The sequence below is a fragment of the Bombina bombina genome, chromosome 2, assembly GCF_027579735.1.
Source record: "Bombina bombina isolate aBomBom1 chromosome 2, aBomBom1.pri, whole genome shotgun sequence".
Classification (NCBI taxonomy): Eukaryota; Metazoa; Chordata; class Amphibia; order Anura; family Bombinatoridae; genus Bombina; species Bombina bombina.
This window is the reverse complement of record NC_069500.1, coordinates 240,375,283-240,393,513: the sequence shown is the minus strand read 5'-3', so window position 1 is coordinate 240,393,513 and position 18,231 is coordinate 240,375,283. Positions and strand designations below refer to the sequence as shown.

General features: G+C 36.0%; 1 protein-coding gene across 2 annotated transcripts in view; it reads left to right on the top strand.

The window, feature by feature from the left end:
* The window catches only part of SKIC3 (SKI3 subunit of superkiller complex), a 403,595-nt gene extending 385,615 nt beyond the window's left edge, over positions 1-17,980 (top strand). For both annotated transcript variants that reach the window (XM_053701496.1, XM_053701495.1), the window contains 2 exons: positions 15,906-16,029; positions 17,219-17,980. In XM_053701496.1, the coding sequence (XP_053557471.1) occupies positions 15,906-16,029; positions 17,219-17,293 (199 nt within the window). In that variant the 3' untranslated portion in view covers positions 17,294-17,980. The remainder of the gene's footprint in view (positions 1-15,905; positions 16,030-17,218) is intronic.
* Positions 17,981-18,231: the final 251 nt, after the last annotated feature.

Sequence of the window (18,231 nt, the reverse complement as noted above, 5' to 3'; positions counted from 1 at the left end):
CCTATAAATACACCCCTCACCACACCCACAATTCAGTTTTACAAACTTTGCCTCCTATGTAGGTGGTGAAGTAAGTTTGCGCTAAGATTTCTACGTTGATATGCGCTTCTCAGCATTTTTGAAGCCCGTTTCCTCTCAGAGTACAGTGAATGTCAGAGGGTTGTGAAGGGAGTATCACCTATTGAATGCAATGGTTTTCCTCACGGGAGATCTATTTCTTAGGTTCTCTGTTATCGGTCGTAGAGATTCATCTCCTACCTCCCTATTCAGATCGACGATATACTCTCATATTCCATTACCTCTACTGATAACTGTTTCAGTACTGGTTTGGCTATCTGCTATATGTGGATGGGTGTCTTCAGGTAAGTATGTTTTCATTACTTAAGACACTCTCAGCTATGGTTTGGCACTTTATGTATTTATATAAAGTTTTAAATATATGTATTGTACTTATATTTGCCATGATTCAGGTTTCAGTATATTTCCTTTTGCAGACTGTCAGTTTCATATCTGGGAAATGCATTTTTTAGAAATGTATTTCTTACCTGGGGTGTAGTATTTTTTCAATTGACTGACTGTCATTTTTCTAAATCGCGGGCAGAATTAGGCTCGCGAAGGCGCAAAATGCTAAAGGTTATTGCGTCATTTTTGGCACGAGATTTTTTGGCGCAAAGTTATGTTCGTTGACGCAAATTCGTCATTTCTGGCGTCTTAGTTGACGCCGAGTCCTTTCACAAGGTTGCGTCATCTATGACGCGAGTGTGTCGTTTCCGGACGTTTTTGGCGCCAAAAAATATTTTTCTGTTGTGCGTCATACTTGGCGTGAAATATTTTCATTATTTTAGACCCCATTCCTATTTGCCTCTTGCCTTATACTATGTCAAAGGGCTATTCTGTTTGCATTTTTTTCCCATTCCTGAAACTGCCATATAAGGAAATTGATCATTTTGCTTTATATGTTGTTTTTTTCTCTTACATTTGCAAGATGTCTCAATCTGTTCCTGTCTCAGAATTCACTGCTGGATCCCTGCTGCCTGATAACAGTTCTACCAAAGCTAAGTGCATTTGTTGTAAACTTGTGGAGATTATACCTCCAGCTGTGGTTTGTAATAGTTGTCATGATAAACTTTTACATGCAGATAATGTATCCATCAGTAGTAGTTCATTACCTGTTGCTGTTCCCTCAACATCTAATGCACAAGATATACCTGTAAATTTAAAATAATTTATTTCTGATTCTATTCAGAAGGCTTTGTCTGCCATTCCGCCTTCTAATAAACGTAAAAGGTCTTTTAAAACTTCTCATAAGGTTGATGAAATTTCAAATGACCAGCAACATACTGAATTATCCTTCTCTGATGAGGATCTATCTGATTCAGAAGATCCTGCCACAGATATTGACACTGATATATCCTCTTATTTATTTAAATTGGAGTATATTTGTTCTTTGTTAAAAGAAGTGTTGATTACATTGGATATGGAGGAAACTAGTCCTCTTTATATTAAAACTAGTAAACATTTAAATTCTGTTTATAAACCTTCTGTGGTTATTCGAGAGGTTTTTCCAGTTCCTGATGCTATTTCTGATATGATTTCTAAGGAATGCAATAAGCCTGGTACTTCTTTTATTCCTTCTTCAAGGTTTAAAAAATTGTATCCTTTGCCAGAAGTTAGATTGGAGTTTTGGGAAAAGATCCCCAAAGTTGATGGGGCTATCTCTACTCTTGCTAAACGTACTACTATTCCTACGGAAGATAGTACTTCTTTTAAAGATCCTTTAAATAGGAAACTTGAATCTTATCTAAGGAAAGCTTATTTATATTCAGGTCATCTTCTTAGGCCTGTAATTTCTTTGGCTGATGTTGCAGCTGCTTCAACTTTTTGGTTGGATACTTTAGCGCAACAAGTATCGGATCATGATTTGTCTAGCATTGTTAAGTTGATTCAACATGCTAATAATTTCATTTGTGATGCAATTTTTTTAATAAAAATTGATGTTAAATCTATGTCTTTAGCTATTTTAGCTAGAAGAGCTTTGTGGCTCAAATCTTGGAATGTTGATATGACTTCTAAATCCAGATTGCTATCTCTTTCTTTCCAAGGTAATAAATTATTTGGTTCTCAGTTGGATTCAATAATTCAACTGTTACTGGGGGGAAGGGAGTTTTTTTGCCTCAGGATAAAAAACCTAAGGGTAAATCGAAAGCTTTTAACCGTTTTCGTTCCTTTCGTCAAAATAAGGAACAGAAACCTAGTCCTTCCCCCAAGGAATCTGCTTCCAATTGGAAACCTTCTTCAAATTGGAATAAATCCAAGCCATTTAAGAGATCAAAACCAGCCCCCAAGTCCGCATGAAGGTGCGGCCCTCATTTCAGCTCAACTGGTAGGGGGCAGATTAAAAGTTTTCAAAGAGGTTTGGATCAATTCGGTCCAAAATCATTGGATTCAGAGTATTGTCTCTCAGGGGTACAGAATAGGATTCAGAGTAACACCGCCTGTGAGAAGATTTTTTCTCACGCATTCCGGTAAACCCAGTAAAGGCTCAGGCTTTTCTGAAGTGTGTTTCAGACCTGGAGTTATCAGGGGTAATCATGCCAGTTCCGTTTCAGGAACAGGGTCTGGGGTTTTATTCAAATCTATTCATTGTCCCAAAGAAAGAGAATTCATTCAGACCAGTTTTGGATCTAAAGATTTTGAATCGATATGTAAGAGTACCAACTTTCAAAATGGTGACTATAAGGACTATTCTGCCTTTTGTTCAGCAAGGGCATTATATGTTCACAATAGACTTACAGGATGCATATCTTCATATTATGATTCATCCAGATCATTATCAGTTCCTGAGATTCTCTTTTCTAGACAAGCGTTACCAATTTGTTGAAATACCTGTTACACTATGCAAGCGTAACTCTAGGGGGCGCTAGAAGAAATATATAATTTTTAAAAATATAATTTTTAAAAAAAGGCCAACCAAGGCCTAATATAAATATAGATGTATTACAACAATCTGTAGGATAATACTGAAGTATAGTAAAAACAATAAACACTATAAAAATAATATAAAATGATCAGATAATGTATAAAGACAAAATAATAATGACAATTACAGAAAAAATGACACATGGACTCTCATCAAATGTGATGTGATGAGATCAATATAAACAGAAAATGCAGCTTAAAACAATATATAACTAATAAATAGTATTAAGTCTCTAATAAGTTCTTATCTGTATATGATATTGATGCTCAGACAGTCCCAAGATTAGGAGGGCACTTCAGAGGTTTATTAGTCCTCCTGGGTAGCACATATATAAGATTCTCCCTTAGATCCAGAAGTCAGCTCCTTGTCATAAAACCAGTCTGGGTAAATACTCTCTCTGTGCAAAGAAAATCACAAAGACAAGGGCGCCTCCTCGTGTGATATAGTTTGGACAAATGTAAAAAAAGGTGAATACAGATTTTATACTCACAAGTAAAGCAGCACTCTGTTGTGCTTATAGAGGCAGACTGGGAGTTCACAGTGTCCCAGTTCACTGACCAAGGCAGTGCAACAAATCACTCCAGGGTAGATTTCAATCAAGCTCAGGCTCTCAGCGAAGAGTTAAAATACCATAGTTTAATGGTGCAGTAAAATACAATATAAAGGCATGCTCTGGAGGTGGTTTCCGGAGGAGGAGCTTGCACCCAGGTTCAGGTGTGCAAGGTGTGCACGCTTCTATCCCCTGCAGTTAATCCATTGGCGGAGTTTTTGCGCTGGATTCCTTACTGACCGAGGAAAAAGACTTTGCAGCCGGCTTGGCCTTTCTCAAGCCTGGAGGAACCACACAAAGCGCAGAACCATACAGCGCTTTAAAATCACCAGGACCGGCTCTATACAAAGAGCAACCTGTATAAACACCTGAGAGAAAAAATATAACAACATCGGCAGTCCCCCCCTACCTCCGGTGCAGCGTGAGGGGGGTAGATAGCCAAACACCAAGAGGACCGGCAAGCTGATAAATACAATATATGCTTAACAAAACTTTAAAGCAGATAAAGCTTACTTCTAAAAACCGCATGAATAAATATGTGGAAAGAAAGCCAGCTCTGAAGTTATACAAGCATACACTCGATGGTTAATACACTGAGATAAGGTCAGAGAACTAACTGGTCTAAATAAATAATCTCACCAGCTTTTTAGCGGGGAATAAGTACCCTGAAGGCTACCGGAGGACCCCTTGACTGAGACAAGTGCCTGGAGGTCGGTGGATTGGGATCGGCAGCAGGAGCGGATTGACGGAGAGTCAACATCCACGGCTGTCTCTACACCTCCTCCCCCCCACCGGTGCTGCGAGGGGGAGGCAACGTTGCACTGCTACGGAATCTCCAAGGGGCCAAATTCTAAAGAAATCATATAGTGAAGACATACCAGCACGATCTTACCCTGCATTTTTTGATAAAAAGGTCCGGCAGCAGGAGTGGACTAACGGAAGATCGATATCCACGGCTGTCTCTACATCTCCTCCCCCCCACCGGTGCTGCGAGGGGGAGGCAACGTTGCAGCGCTAAGGAGTCTTCAAGGGGCTAAAACCTCAAGAAATTACAAGGTGAAAGTATTGGAGACTCCGGGCAACCGGAGCAGGTTTGATCTAACACCCCCACACAGATAAAGACACCAGCACGATTTCACCCTGCACCGCTTGATAAAAGCCAGAAGTTAAAATCATAAATACTGTTGTCAGCCCGTGATGGTCTGTGTTAATCCAGGAAACAGAGGGGCTGCAGAGTCATTCTACAGGAATGGAGTCGCTGGAGGGGTGAGTGCTGGACATTGTTGGAGCTAAACTTAGTTAACAGATAAGGATTAATAATTGCAGAGATATACAAAAGGGGACTCTTGGACTGACATCTCTCATAGTTAACCAACGGGAAAAAAACTTGTCTAAATTAATCCAGTGAGAGAACTATTTTTTGTTTTGCTCTGTTTAACATAACGATAATTATTGTTTATTTACAACATTACCTATTACTTGCCAGCATTAAGTAACTAAAAGGATTTTTCAAATGGGAATGTATTAACTAATCTTAGAAAGTTGTTAGAATCCTAAACTGAAAAATTAGATCAGAGGTTAAAATTGATCTGATTGAATCAAGCATAGACCGCCTAATTGTGGTTAAATGTTAAATAGTTTATGTCTATAAATCCACAAATTCAATCGTATTTTTATATATTAATCACTGAGACCATTAAGGGAATATTTTAAGGCGAGAAACACCTAAACTTAAGAATTGTTATTGCTTGAATGCTCCTAATAGGAATTACTGAAAACTAGAAGTTTAACTGATATACCTAATTAGGCTAGAAGAATTGGTTGAATTAGAAGTCGGTTTATATTAAATTTTAATATTTAGATAAAAAGGTACTACTTATCTCTATACACCACGAAGGAGTCTGAGGTTAATGAGTTAAAACTTAACATAGTGGAATCCCCTGACAAAACATACACCCGAAATCAAAACAATTAGAGATTATTCTTAAATTAAACTTATTGAGAGCCATATTCTGGTCTTAAACACATAAGAAAATAAAACACAGGTTTTTTTTAGTGCATAAATTTTCCTTTTTTTTCCCCTCTTCTTTCCTTTTTCTCTTTCCTTTTTTTCCCTCTATTTCGTATTTCTTTCTTTCCTCACTTCCTCACCCCTTCTATCTATCACTACCACCCTACACACTTTTTTTTCACTCTCACATTGGAAATTAATAACTCACTTTTTTTTTTTTTTTTTTTCTCATCACTTATACATGGATAAATTCATCACCTCACCTACTGTCACAAACAAAATTAAACCAGATATGGTAGTCAAACACAGGGATCGTAGAAATAAAAACTCTATTGAAACTTTAGCAGAAATTCACCCTGAAAGCAATAGTACAACCACTCAAAACCCTAAACCAGCTCAAGAAACACAACTTCTAGTTTCTAGTATCTTAGAGGCAATCACACCTAAATTTGAATCATTAAAATTAGAAATTAAGCAAGATATAACAACCTTAACAACAGAAGTAAGGCAATTCTCTAATAGACTCCAAGAAGCTGAACAAAGGATCTCAGACCTGGAGGATGTGACAAATATAGCCTTACCAAAGTTAGAGAGTACTCAAATTGATTTAATTAAGATTCAAAATAGACTAGATGAATTGGAAAACAGATCTAGACGAAACAATTTAAGAGTTATTGGAATCCCAGAATCCAATCAACCAGAAGACCTCATGAAGTTAATGACACATACTTTACCACAATTATTAAAGATTCCCTCACCTCAAGCACCAATTATTATTGAGAGAGTAAACAGACTGGGGAGACTAGGAGACAGCATGGGGGATTCTGTTAGACCAAGACCAATCATTGCAAGATTTCTTAATTATCAAGATAAAGAATTGTATCTACAATTCTATCGTAAAAATCAACCAATAATTCATAACGAAGTTAAGGTCTTGCTCTTCCAGGATTTCTCTGCTGAAACGTCCAGAAAACGAAGGGAACTCTCCCCAGTATGTGGGAAAATGATTAATGCAGGTTGGAAAGCCACCGTCATATATCCAGCTAAGCTAAAATTGTTGCTTGGGGGTCGCACTTTCCTCTTTGATTCAGTCCTAGAGGCAGAGAGGAAACTTGCGGAACATGGAATTAAATAACAACAAGTTAACATGACAATCTAATGGCCCAGCTGAACTAATAAAGATGACTGGCAAAACAATAAATTATAGGGCTTCCCAAACTTTTAAAACTGGGAAGCAGACTATCATAAGTTACTCTGGTTTTTTTTTTTTTTTTTTTCTCCCTCCCTTCTTCTTCTTCTTCTCTTCAATAAATTAATCAAAACAATATGAAAAACTCTATCAGATTTACCTCCTGGAATGTAGGAGGCATAACTTCCCCTATAAAACGCAAAACAATATTGACACATCTCAAAAAATTTAATACAACTATAGCCCTTCTACAGGAAACCCACTTAAACACTGTAGAGTCTATTAAGTTAAAATCTTCATGGGTAGCAGAAGTATTCTTTACACCATCTGTAAAGAGAAAGAATGGAGTGGCCATATTGCTAGGGAAAGAGTTAAAATATGAGGTAATGTTATCTATTAAAGACCCAGAAAGTAGATATCTAATCCTTAAATTAAAAATTGCTAATATGATATACACCATTTGCAATGTATACGCACCAAATATAATTGATACTAAATTCTGGGACATCCTACAAACCAAAATTTTGCAGGTGACAGAAGGACATCTAATCTTGACAGGTGACTTCAATATGGCACCTCAATACCCACTGGATAGGTTAAGACGAGGTATACATTGCAAAAAAACAAAGAAAGATAATCTAGAAACCAAAACATTCAAGTCTCTCTCTTATAATCTTGCTCTCAGAGATATTTGGAGATTACAGAATCCGGATGCTAGAGGATACACCTGTTACTCTAAAGCCTTCAAATCATTATCCAGGATTGACCTATTCTTAATAAATGATAGTTTATATAAATCTGGAGTAAAAGCCTCAGTATCCGAAATCTGTATCTCCGATCATGCCCCCATACAGTTAGATACTCTAAGTATAAATAATCAAGCACAAGCGAGAGGTTTTGTATATCCAAAATATTTAAATAAGAAAGTGAATTTTAGAAACTGGCTTAAATCTAAGCTAGAGGAGTATTTTCAGTTCAATACAGACTCAATTGATAATTTCTCGATAGTATGGGAAGCCGTAAAAGCAACATTAAGAGGGGAGATAATTGCTTACACTGCTAGATTTAAAAAAAAGATTAAGTTAAAAGAGAGGGAAGTTACAGCAGCGGTAACAAATGCATACAATAGATATTTAAATTCCCCCTCAAATGATAATTGGAAAAGATACATTGAAGTAAAGAAGGAACGTGACACATTTCTAATCTCGCATACAACACAATCAGAGTTAAAATATAGAGCACAGTTATATAAATTCGGTAACAAATCGGGTAAGCTATTAGCAAAATTAATAAAAAACTCTAAAGGCTCAACGGTAATTGAATCTATATCAGTTAACGAGAAAGTAACCACTCACCCGAAGAAATTTCCGAGTCTTTTTACAATTATTATAGAGCAATTTATTCCTGCTCCAACATGGAGATAGAATATCAGGGACATTTTTGGGAAGATATGTCTCTATTAAAGATTAGCCCTGAAATTAATCTCAAAATTAACTCCCCTATTTTAGAATCAGAAGTAAACCAAGCTATACAAGCATTAAAACTAGAGGCCCAGCTCCAGGCCCAGACTTCCTTCCAAATGAAATTTATAAAAATTTAGCATCAACTTTTCTCCCACACTTAACAAAACTATTCAACAATTTTTATAGGGAGAGCACCCAGATTCCCCCTAATTTTGTGGCGTCACAGACAATACTCATTCTCAAACCAGGTAAAGATAAAAATAAAAAAGAATCGTATAGACCAATCGCCCTCTTAAATACCGATTACAAATTATTCACCTCCATCCTAGCAAAAAGACTCCAAGAAGGACTAGCTGAAATTATACATAAGGATCAAGCAGGGTTTCTTTCTAACCGTAGCTCTGCAGCAAAAATCAGACAATTACTCTTGACCATTGATTATTTTAAAAACGCTGATAGCAATACTTTAAAAGATTACCCTGATGCAGCAATATTGGCTATTGATGCCGAAAAAGCATTTGATAGCGTTAATCATAACTACTTACTAGACTCCCTGCAGCAATTTGGGTTTAAGGGGAAATTCTTAAGTCTAATCAATAAATTATGCCTCCACTCATCTACAAGGTTAATTATTAATGGCATAAAATCAAATATAATCAAACTAAATAGAGGCACCCGGCAGGGGTGCCCTCTATCACCTCTGCTTTTTAATATAGCAATTGAACCATTAGCCATTAAAATAAGGCAACAACTTGAGGGTATAAAAGTCCAAGGAAATGTAACGAAATTGGCATTATACGCAGATGATCTTTTGCTATATATCTCAAACACTTCCTCAAATATCCCAAAACTTATCAAGATAATTGAGGCATTTGGTAGAATCTCTGGGTATAAGGTCAATAAACTTAAATCCGAATTACTTTGGTTAAGAAAAACAGAACATTCCTTAACAGAAACCCCCTTTAAAACAGTGACAGACTCATTCAGATATCTTGGGATCAAGGTCTCTGTAGATCCTAGGGAGTGGTATTCCTTAAACATCTCCCCAATGCTTCTTCAGATCATTACACACATGAGGAGCTGGCAAAACTTACCCCTGTCCATATCAGGACGTGTCGCACTGTTTAAGATGGTACTTCTACCAAAAATGCTATATCTATTACAAAATCTCCCCATTCTTTTGAGATCATGCGACATCAAAAAATTTAATATGGCAGTTAGACACTTTATATGGCAATCTAAAAAACCAAGAATATCTCTCTCCAAATTATCACTCCATAAACAATATGCAGGCTTGGCATTCCCTGACCTACAAGCATATAACTTAGTTTTTCTTGCCCGAATTGTAATGGGATGGATTACAGAGACGGATCACTTTACAGATAATAAGTTAGAACATAATATGATCCACCCTTTCTCACCTATAGCACTGATACATTTACCTTACAACCTAATTCCCAAGCAGGTAAAGTTATTTAAATCCATATATACAATAATCCAAGCTTGGAAAAAAATTGGTAAACGGGTGGAATTGGATATACTAATTCCTAAACTCCAAATTTTTCTAGGGAACCCGGAATTTCAGGAAGGGATACAATCGCCCATCTTTAGGAACTGGCGTAGTAAGGGTCTTTATCTGGTATCACAATTTATTAACGTAGCAGCAAAAAATATCAAATCCTTTGAGGAACTAAAACAAGAATTTGAATTAAATAATCAGGATTTCTTTGCATACCTGCAAGCCAGACACTATACTCAACAGTTAGTAAGAAACTTCTCGTGGAATTGGACATGGAAATCATTAGATAACTGGTCAATTTTGGTCAAGGCAGGCCATCTCTCCATATCTACATGGTACTCAGTCTTGACATCATATAGGGGGGAGGCTAATCTTGAATATATAGCTCAGAAATGGATCTCCCTTACCCTAGATAACACGATTCAGAGCCTACAAATAGCACGATCCCTATCAATATTATTTAGTACAACATTAGCAGAAACATGGAGAGAATCACATATCAAATTGATATATCATACATATTATACTCCAGAAAAAGGATTTAGATGGCACAATAAAAATTTTTATAGTTGCCCAAAATGCAATTACTTAGCTGCAAACTTAATCCACATGATATGGGGATGTCCCAAAATACAGCAATTTTGGTTGAAACTACAACATTGGCTATTAAGAACACTTAAGGTATCTCCCTTTATATTTTCTTTAAACATTATTCTTTTCCTAATGCAGGAGAAGTTACCCTTAAAAGAACTCAAGATAATTAATCTAGCCATATTAGCAGCTAGAAACTTAATTTTTAGAAAATGGAAAAATAATTTCTCCCCAACAATCTCGGAAGTCAAAAATTATCTCAAAAAACAATACATAATCGAGCAGTTAATAACAGATTTAAACTCTGATCAAGAAATAACACTTTTTTTTAACAAGTGGTCAAAATTTATTAAAATATTTCCTCCTAACGAAATAGATCAATTGATCTTTCCATTTAGAAACTCGGAAATAGTTTAACTAGATATTTGGTAGGAGGTTGGGAGAAGGAGAGGGGTAGGATATTTTATTATGATTTTTTTTTTTTTTTCCTTTTCTCTCTCTCTTCCCCCTTCTTTAAATATATACAGATATACATAGGTATATATATACCATGATTGTCTGCATCAATAAGTTTTCTTTTCTTTAAGCGCAATAAAATAGAAGAAAATATTATTTCTTTAATGTAACAGAAATGATTATACAAATGTCTGTAGCAGGAAAAGAGACATGATGTTCTTTAATTCATCAATTCAGGTACAGCGTATTTTTTCATGCTACATAATAAGCTTATACATATGTTTAGCATATTCATAGTTAGGAAAAATATTAGAAAATATGAGGTTAAGTATAGCTTTTATATGTCTGGAGTTATCTTTCTTTTTCTATTTTTTATGGCGAGGCTCTAGACATGATCTTGTATTCTCAACGAAGTGTATGTTGTGATTCCCCCTAACTCTGTTTATATATGATTTGACATGTTTCATTTACGATGTACCTTGTCTTTAACCTCAATAAAAAGTATTAAAAAAAAATACAATATAAAATGTCACAAATGTGACCGTAACAATGGATAAACAAGCAACTAGTTTCTCAGATCTCTGTCTGTTTCCTCAGGCTTCTATAAGCACAACAGAGTGCTGCTTTACTTGTGAGTATAAAATCTGTATTCACCTTTTTTTACATTTGTCCAAACTGTATCACACGAGGAGGCGCCCTTGTCTTTGTGATTTTCTTTGCACAGAGAGAGTAATTACCAATTTGTTGCTCTTCCTTTTGGCCTAGCGACAGCTCCAAGAATCTTTTCAAAAGGTTCTAGGTGCCCTACTCTCTGTAATCAGAGAGCGGGGTATTGCGGTGTTTCCTTATTTGGACGATATCTTGGTACTCGCTCAGTCTTTATGTTCTGCAGAATCTCACACGAATCAACTAGTGTTGTTTCTTTGAAGACATGGTTGGAGGATCAATTTACCAAAAAGTTCTTTGATTCCTCACACAAGGGTAACCTTTTTAGGTTTACAGATAGATTCAGTGTCCATGACTTTGTCTCTAACAGACAAGAGACGTTTGAAATTGGTTGCAGCCTGTCGGAACCTTCAGTCTCAGTCATTCCCTTCAGTAGCTATGTGCATGGAAGTTTTAGGTCTCATAACTGCAGCATCGGACGCAATCCCCTTTGCTTGTTTTCATATGAAACCTCTCCAGCTTTTTATGCTGAACCAATGGTGCAGGGATTATACAAGGATATCACAATTAATATCCTTAAATCCCAATGTTCGACTTTCTCTGACTTGGTGGTTAGATCACCATCGTATAATTTTAGGGGCCTCTTTCATCCGTCCAACCTGGACTTTGATCACAACAGATGCGTGTCTTTCAGGTTGGGGAGCTGTTTGTGGATCTCTGACAGCACAAGGAGTTTGGAAATCTCAAGAGGCGAGATTCTCGTGGCACTTCAATTTTGGTCTCTGTTGAAGAGAGAACCGTTCATTTGTTTTCAGACAGACAATGTCACAACTGTGGCATATGTCAATCATCAGGGTGGGACTCACAGTCCTCAAGCTAAGACAGAAGTATCTCCGATACTTGTTTGGGCGGAATCCAGCTCCTGTCTAATTTCTGCGGTTCATATCCCAGGTATAGTCAATTGGGAAGCGGATTACCTCAGTCGTCAGACTTTACATCCGGGAGAATGGTCTCTCCACCCAGATGTGTTTTCTCAAATTGTTCAGATGTGGGGGTTTCCAGAAATAGATTTGATGGCATCTCATCTAAACAAAAAACTTTCCAGGTACCTGTCCAGGGATCCTCAGGAGGAAGCAGTAGATGCATTGACACGTCCTTGGTGTTATCAACCTGCTTATATTTTACCGCCTCTAGTTCTTCTTCCAAGAGTGATCTCCAAGATCATCATGGAGCAATCGTTTGTGCTGCTGGTAGCTCCAGCATGGCCTCACATGTTTTGGTATGTGGATCTTGTCCGGGTGTCCAGTTGCCAACCTTGGCCACTTCCACTAAGGTCAGACCTTCTATCTCAAGGCCCGTTTTTCCATCAGGAGCTCAAATCATTAAATTTGAAGGTATGGAGATTGAACGCTTAGTGCTTAGTCATAGAGGTTTCTCTGACTCAGTGATTAATACTATGTTGCAGGCTCGTAAATCTGTTTCTAGAAAGATTTATTATCGAGTTTGGAAGACTTACATTTCATGGTGTTCTTCTCATAAATTCTCTTGGCATTCTTTTAGAATTCCTAGAATTTTACAGTTTCTTCAGGATGGTTTGGATAAAGGTTTGTCTGCAAGTTCCTTGAAAGGACAAATCTCTGCTCTTTCTGTTTTATTTCACAGAAAGATTGCTAAACTTCCTGATATTCATTGTTTTGTGCAGGCTTTGGTTCGTATCAAGCCTGTCATTAAATCAATCTCTCCTCCTTGGAGTCTTAATTTAGTTTTGAAGGCTTTGCAGGCTCCTCCGTTTGAGCCTATGCATTCTTTAGACATTAAACTACTTTCTTGGAAAGTGTTGTTTCTTTTGGCCATCTCTTCTGCTAGAAGAGTTTCTGAATTATCCGCTCTCTCTTGTGAATCTCCTTTTCTGATTTTTCATCAGGATAAGGCAGTTTTGCGGACTTCATTTAAATTCTTACCTAAGGTTGTGAATTCTAACAACATTAATAGAGAAATTGTTGTCCCTTCCTTGTGTCTTAATCCTAACAATTCTTTGGAGAGATCCTTACATTCGTTAGGTGTGGTAAGAGCTTTGAAATGTTATGTTGAAGCTACTAAAGATTTCATGAAGACTTCTAGTCTATTTATTATATTTTCTGGTTCTAGGAAAGGTCAGAAGGCTTCTGCTGCTTTCTTGGCTTCGTGGTTGAAGTTTTTGATTCATCAAGCTTATTTGGAGTCGGGTCAAGCCTCAGAGAATTACAGCTCATTCTACTAGATCAGTCTCTACTTCGTGGGCTTTTAAGAATGAAGCTTCAGTTGATCAGATTTGTAAAGCAACAACTTGGTCTTCTTTGCATACTGTACATTTACTAAATTCTACCGTATTGATGTTTTTGCTTCTTCAGAAGCAGTTTTTGGTAGAAAAGTTCTTCAGGCAGCTGTTTCAGTTTGATTCTTCTGCTTCTGATTTAAGTTTTTTCCTTTCATTTATGAGAATTAACTTATTTTTTGGGTTGTGGGTTAATTTTTTCAGCGGAAAATCGCTGTTTTTATTTTTATCCCGCCCTCTCTAGTAACTCTTGCGTGGAGTTCACATCTTGGGTATTGCTATCCCATACGTCACTAGCTCATGGACTCTTGTCAATTACATGAAAGAAAACATAATTTATGTAAGAACTTACCTGATAAATTCATTTCTTTCATATTGGCAAGAGTCCATGAGGCCCACCCTTTTTATGGTGGTTATGATTTTTTGTATAAAGCACAATTATTTCCAAATTCCTTTGTTGATGCTTTTTACTCCTTTCTTTATCACCCCACTACTTGGCTATTCGTTAAACTGAATTGTGGGTGTGGTGAGGGGTGTATTTATAGGCATTTTGAGGTTTGGGAAACTTTGCCCCTCCTGGTAGGATTGTATATCCCATACGTCACTAGCTCATGGACTCTTGCTAATATGAAAGAAATTAATTTATCAGGTAAGTTCTTACATAAATTATGTTTTTTTGTCCTTGACCTCTCCTGATTCTTCAAATTTCTTTATAACAGCTTGAATATCACATCTTGAGTATCCAGTTTGTTTGCTGATTTCCCTTTGAGAGTGGCCTTGCTGATGCAAAAGTATGATTCTATGTCAGTAAAATTCTGTGATCTTGGGTATTTTAAATGGAATGATGTGATTGAAAGGTTGTCTTATTAACAAGTTTCCAGTAAATTAAACTCCTACAACAGGTGTATGTAATTCTCAAGCATGTCTTGCTCAAACATGGTGTTAATAGACCTTTTTCACAACAGTAATTTTGACATGAAATAGTAGGACAAATACAGGTGTTAGCAATGACATTAATTAGGGTTCCAATTTATTTAGGTTTATGAGAGCCAGTTTCCTGCTATTGCTCAAGTGTATAGGTAGGTCACACTAAATACTTGCCACGTTAGCCTATATAAGCTGTTTATCAGATTTGTTCTGTTTTTTAATGCTGCATACAAATATCCTGTATTTTCTGGTTGTATTCTAATAAAGAGACTTAGAAATAATTATATATGGTCAATATACCATTGCTAAAACAACAAAAGACAGTACTGTGTATATGTGTATATATGTTTGTGTGTATGTATATATATATATATATATATATATATATATATATATATGTATGTATATGTATGTATATAAATATATATATAATGTGTGTGTGTATATTTGTTTTTGTGTGTTTGCGTGTGTGCACATACATACAAATACTATATCCCTTTAAAACATGTTTAAGACTTTTATTTCAATAGTAATGTTATATTTTACATTTCATATAACACTTTTACAAGTGTTTTGTTATACTTTTCTTGTAGCCCTAACACTTTATTTCTGGTCTCAAGTAAATTTTTTTGTGATTTTATGTGTTTTGCTCTTGAAAGCAACACATTACTCACAACTTCTAATATGAACGATGTTTAGCGCAGCCACAATAAACATTCTCTGGTAATTCTCTTACCATTGACATGCATCACCTGATTTTGCGCTATTCTGAGCATGGGCCCGCAATATTGATAGCGCACCCTGCACTAAATATATTAAACGGTTGATGCATCAGTAATCTTGAATGTTTCCTGCAATGTCAAAAGGATACTGCTGCAAATGCTAAGGTAAAAAAAATAGAAAAAAAGCTATCCTTGGTTAAAGGGTCTCTCAAGTCAAAATTAAACCTTCATGATTCAGACAGACAAACAAGTTTCCCCTTTTACGTCCATTAATAAAATGTGCACAGTCTTTTTATGTTTACATTGAACATGTGTAAGACTTCACAGAATATATGTGTATGCATTTGTGATTGGCTGATGGCTGTCACATGATATAGGAGGAGTGGAAATATAAGCAGATCAGATTAATGGCACCACTGTTTAGAAACGTGATTGTGTTCATAAATAAATTATACTAATTGTGTTTAACCGAGTGAATATTATCAGTAGCTGATTATCTGGTTTCTATTCTCCTCAGGAAAACCCGTCAGCTACTGGAGAAAGTGGTTTATCAAACCAACTGCAGTGACACAGTTGCTTCCGTTGCCCGCTGGTATCTCCTGAGGCACTTACATGCCAAAAATGATGATGAATTAATTGATGTAAGGCACCACTCTTTTTTTTTTTGTACATTACTAAAATGTTGCTTTTATCAAAACATCTATTACAGCTGTCACTGTAACATCATGCTCAGACATTCTCAGACATTTTTTTCATGGAACTTGACAACTGTTCAATACAAATTGCTCTTGTTTAGTCACAGAAAAGTTCAATCCCTTTTTACATTCTGTCATTAAGAGATTTCTTGAGCATTAATGGAATTCAATTAACAGTTTAAAGTGAACTAATTAGTTTGTTTTACAGAAGCTGCAGTGTTAGAATGCAAGTTTCTAACCCCTTGACTGCCATTGTGTGTTGAAATGCGTTGCTACACAATATTGCAGACCTCTTGAGATTTAATGCCTCAGAATTGTGCCCAACTGCTTTGAAAACTGTCAAGCCTGTAGCTCCAGTGCACTAATATAATATGCTGCTAGCATGCAGGGGGCCTTATGCAGTAAAAGCCATGTCTGTATTTTATTTGTTTATGTCTGGTTGTAATATGTACATCATCAACCACAGGATATAGATCTAGCTTGTCAAGGCCTCGGGACAATCCAATGTATGGGCCTTCACATCTACATACAGTTCCTTTTGTTTCTGAACCAAGGAAGCTAATTGTACAAGATGGACCAATAACAAATACTTGTATAAAGCATTCCTCATTTTATATATATCCAAAAAAGATGAGAAAAAAACTCCACAGCCACTGTGACAATAGTGACATTCAATCTGTCATTATGTAGCCCATTTGTTTGTTCCCCCACAGAAAACCAACAGTCACATCTTTTACTTCAAATACCCCTCATGCCAGTGCAGCCCTTCTCTAGACTTTATCAGCATAGCAGGGACTGAAGAGTACAGCAATGGAAATTGTATATTGATAACTGTTTCAGCCTCATCATCACAGATCCCTGCTTGTTGCAAAGTGTAGCTGGTATAGAACATCCAAACCAGTCTCAATTTGTTATTGTGAGAATAAAAACTCATGCACTGTGACTATGTTGACATACACTGAATAGTCCATATGTACATACCCCACAGAAAACCTAGATTTTTTTATGATATTTTGTAAAAAAATGTTATCATTTATGCAGCTGTACTGTGTGATTACTTGATTTAGTCTCTTACATGACTTATATTATTGCTAATTAACAATATAAACATATCCCCATTTCTGTTTTACCACAGGTACTTCTCGCAAATGCAAGAAAAAATGAAGATATTAGAGTTCTTAACCTACACAGTCGCTTGTCTGAAGCCTAATAGCCTTCTACGTTCTCATGACATTAAAATGCTTCCCCAATTTTTTTAATAGCATCCTGCTCTCATGTATTTACCTAGCAGTAACTTGTGCATAGTTACATGTAGCTTTTTAAATACAGCACTGCTTTGAGACCCTGTGAATCTATTTGCTTTATGTTTCAGCAATAATCCACTGTTTCTTTCTAGGATACATACATATTTGTCCCAGTCCCGTAACCAGTAATGCCCCACAAAGAAAGAGATTTTTGTATTTTGTATCATATATAAAAAAATAAAGTTTTTTTTATATAAAGATACAACTCTACAGATTTGTTTCTCTCAGTAAATATCAGTTCAGTTCTCATAGTTGGCTGCCAAATGAGCACAACAGATATAGTAATTTATATTATTTCTGCCTGAATGCACAGTGTAGTACCTGGCACTGAACACTTGGAAATACACAACTCTGATAAAAAACAAACAATAAAACATTGGAAAATGTTTCGAAAATCAGATCTATGTTAGCAGATTTGTAGGCCAATGTTAGTATGGTACTGTTTTCCAAGAATGAGTAATGTTAGCTTTGCATCTAATTATCATTTTGTAAAAATAACTTTGTTTTATGGTTATAGGATGTAATGTTAATGAATTGAAATTGAATTTCTCCTCAACAACAAAAATATAAATTGCAAACTTAAGCAATTACAATGTTGTGTCTTCTTTTTTGCTTTGTTTTTTTGTGCACATTCATTGCCTAAAGAAACAGAGATATACAATAAATAATATATAATCATTTTTGTCAATAACCTGCTGGGTGAACATGTAAACACATTTATATATTTTTTTTTTTTTATTAGATTTTGCATTATTTTAAAAGAGTTGCTGAAATCCTTTTTACATTTTGTTCCAGTAGCTCAACTATGCTATCATTCATAACTGCAGTTATCACAAAATTAGAT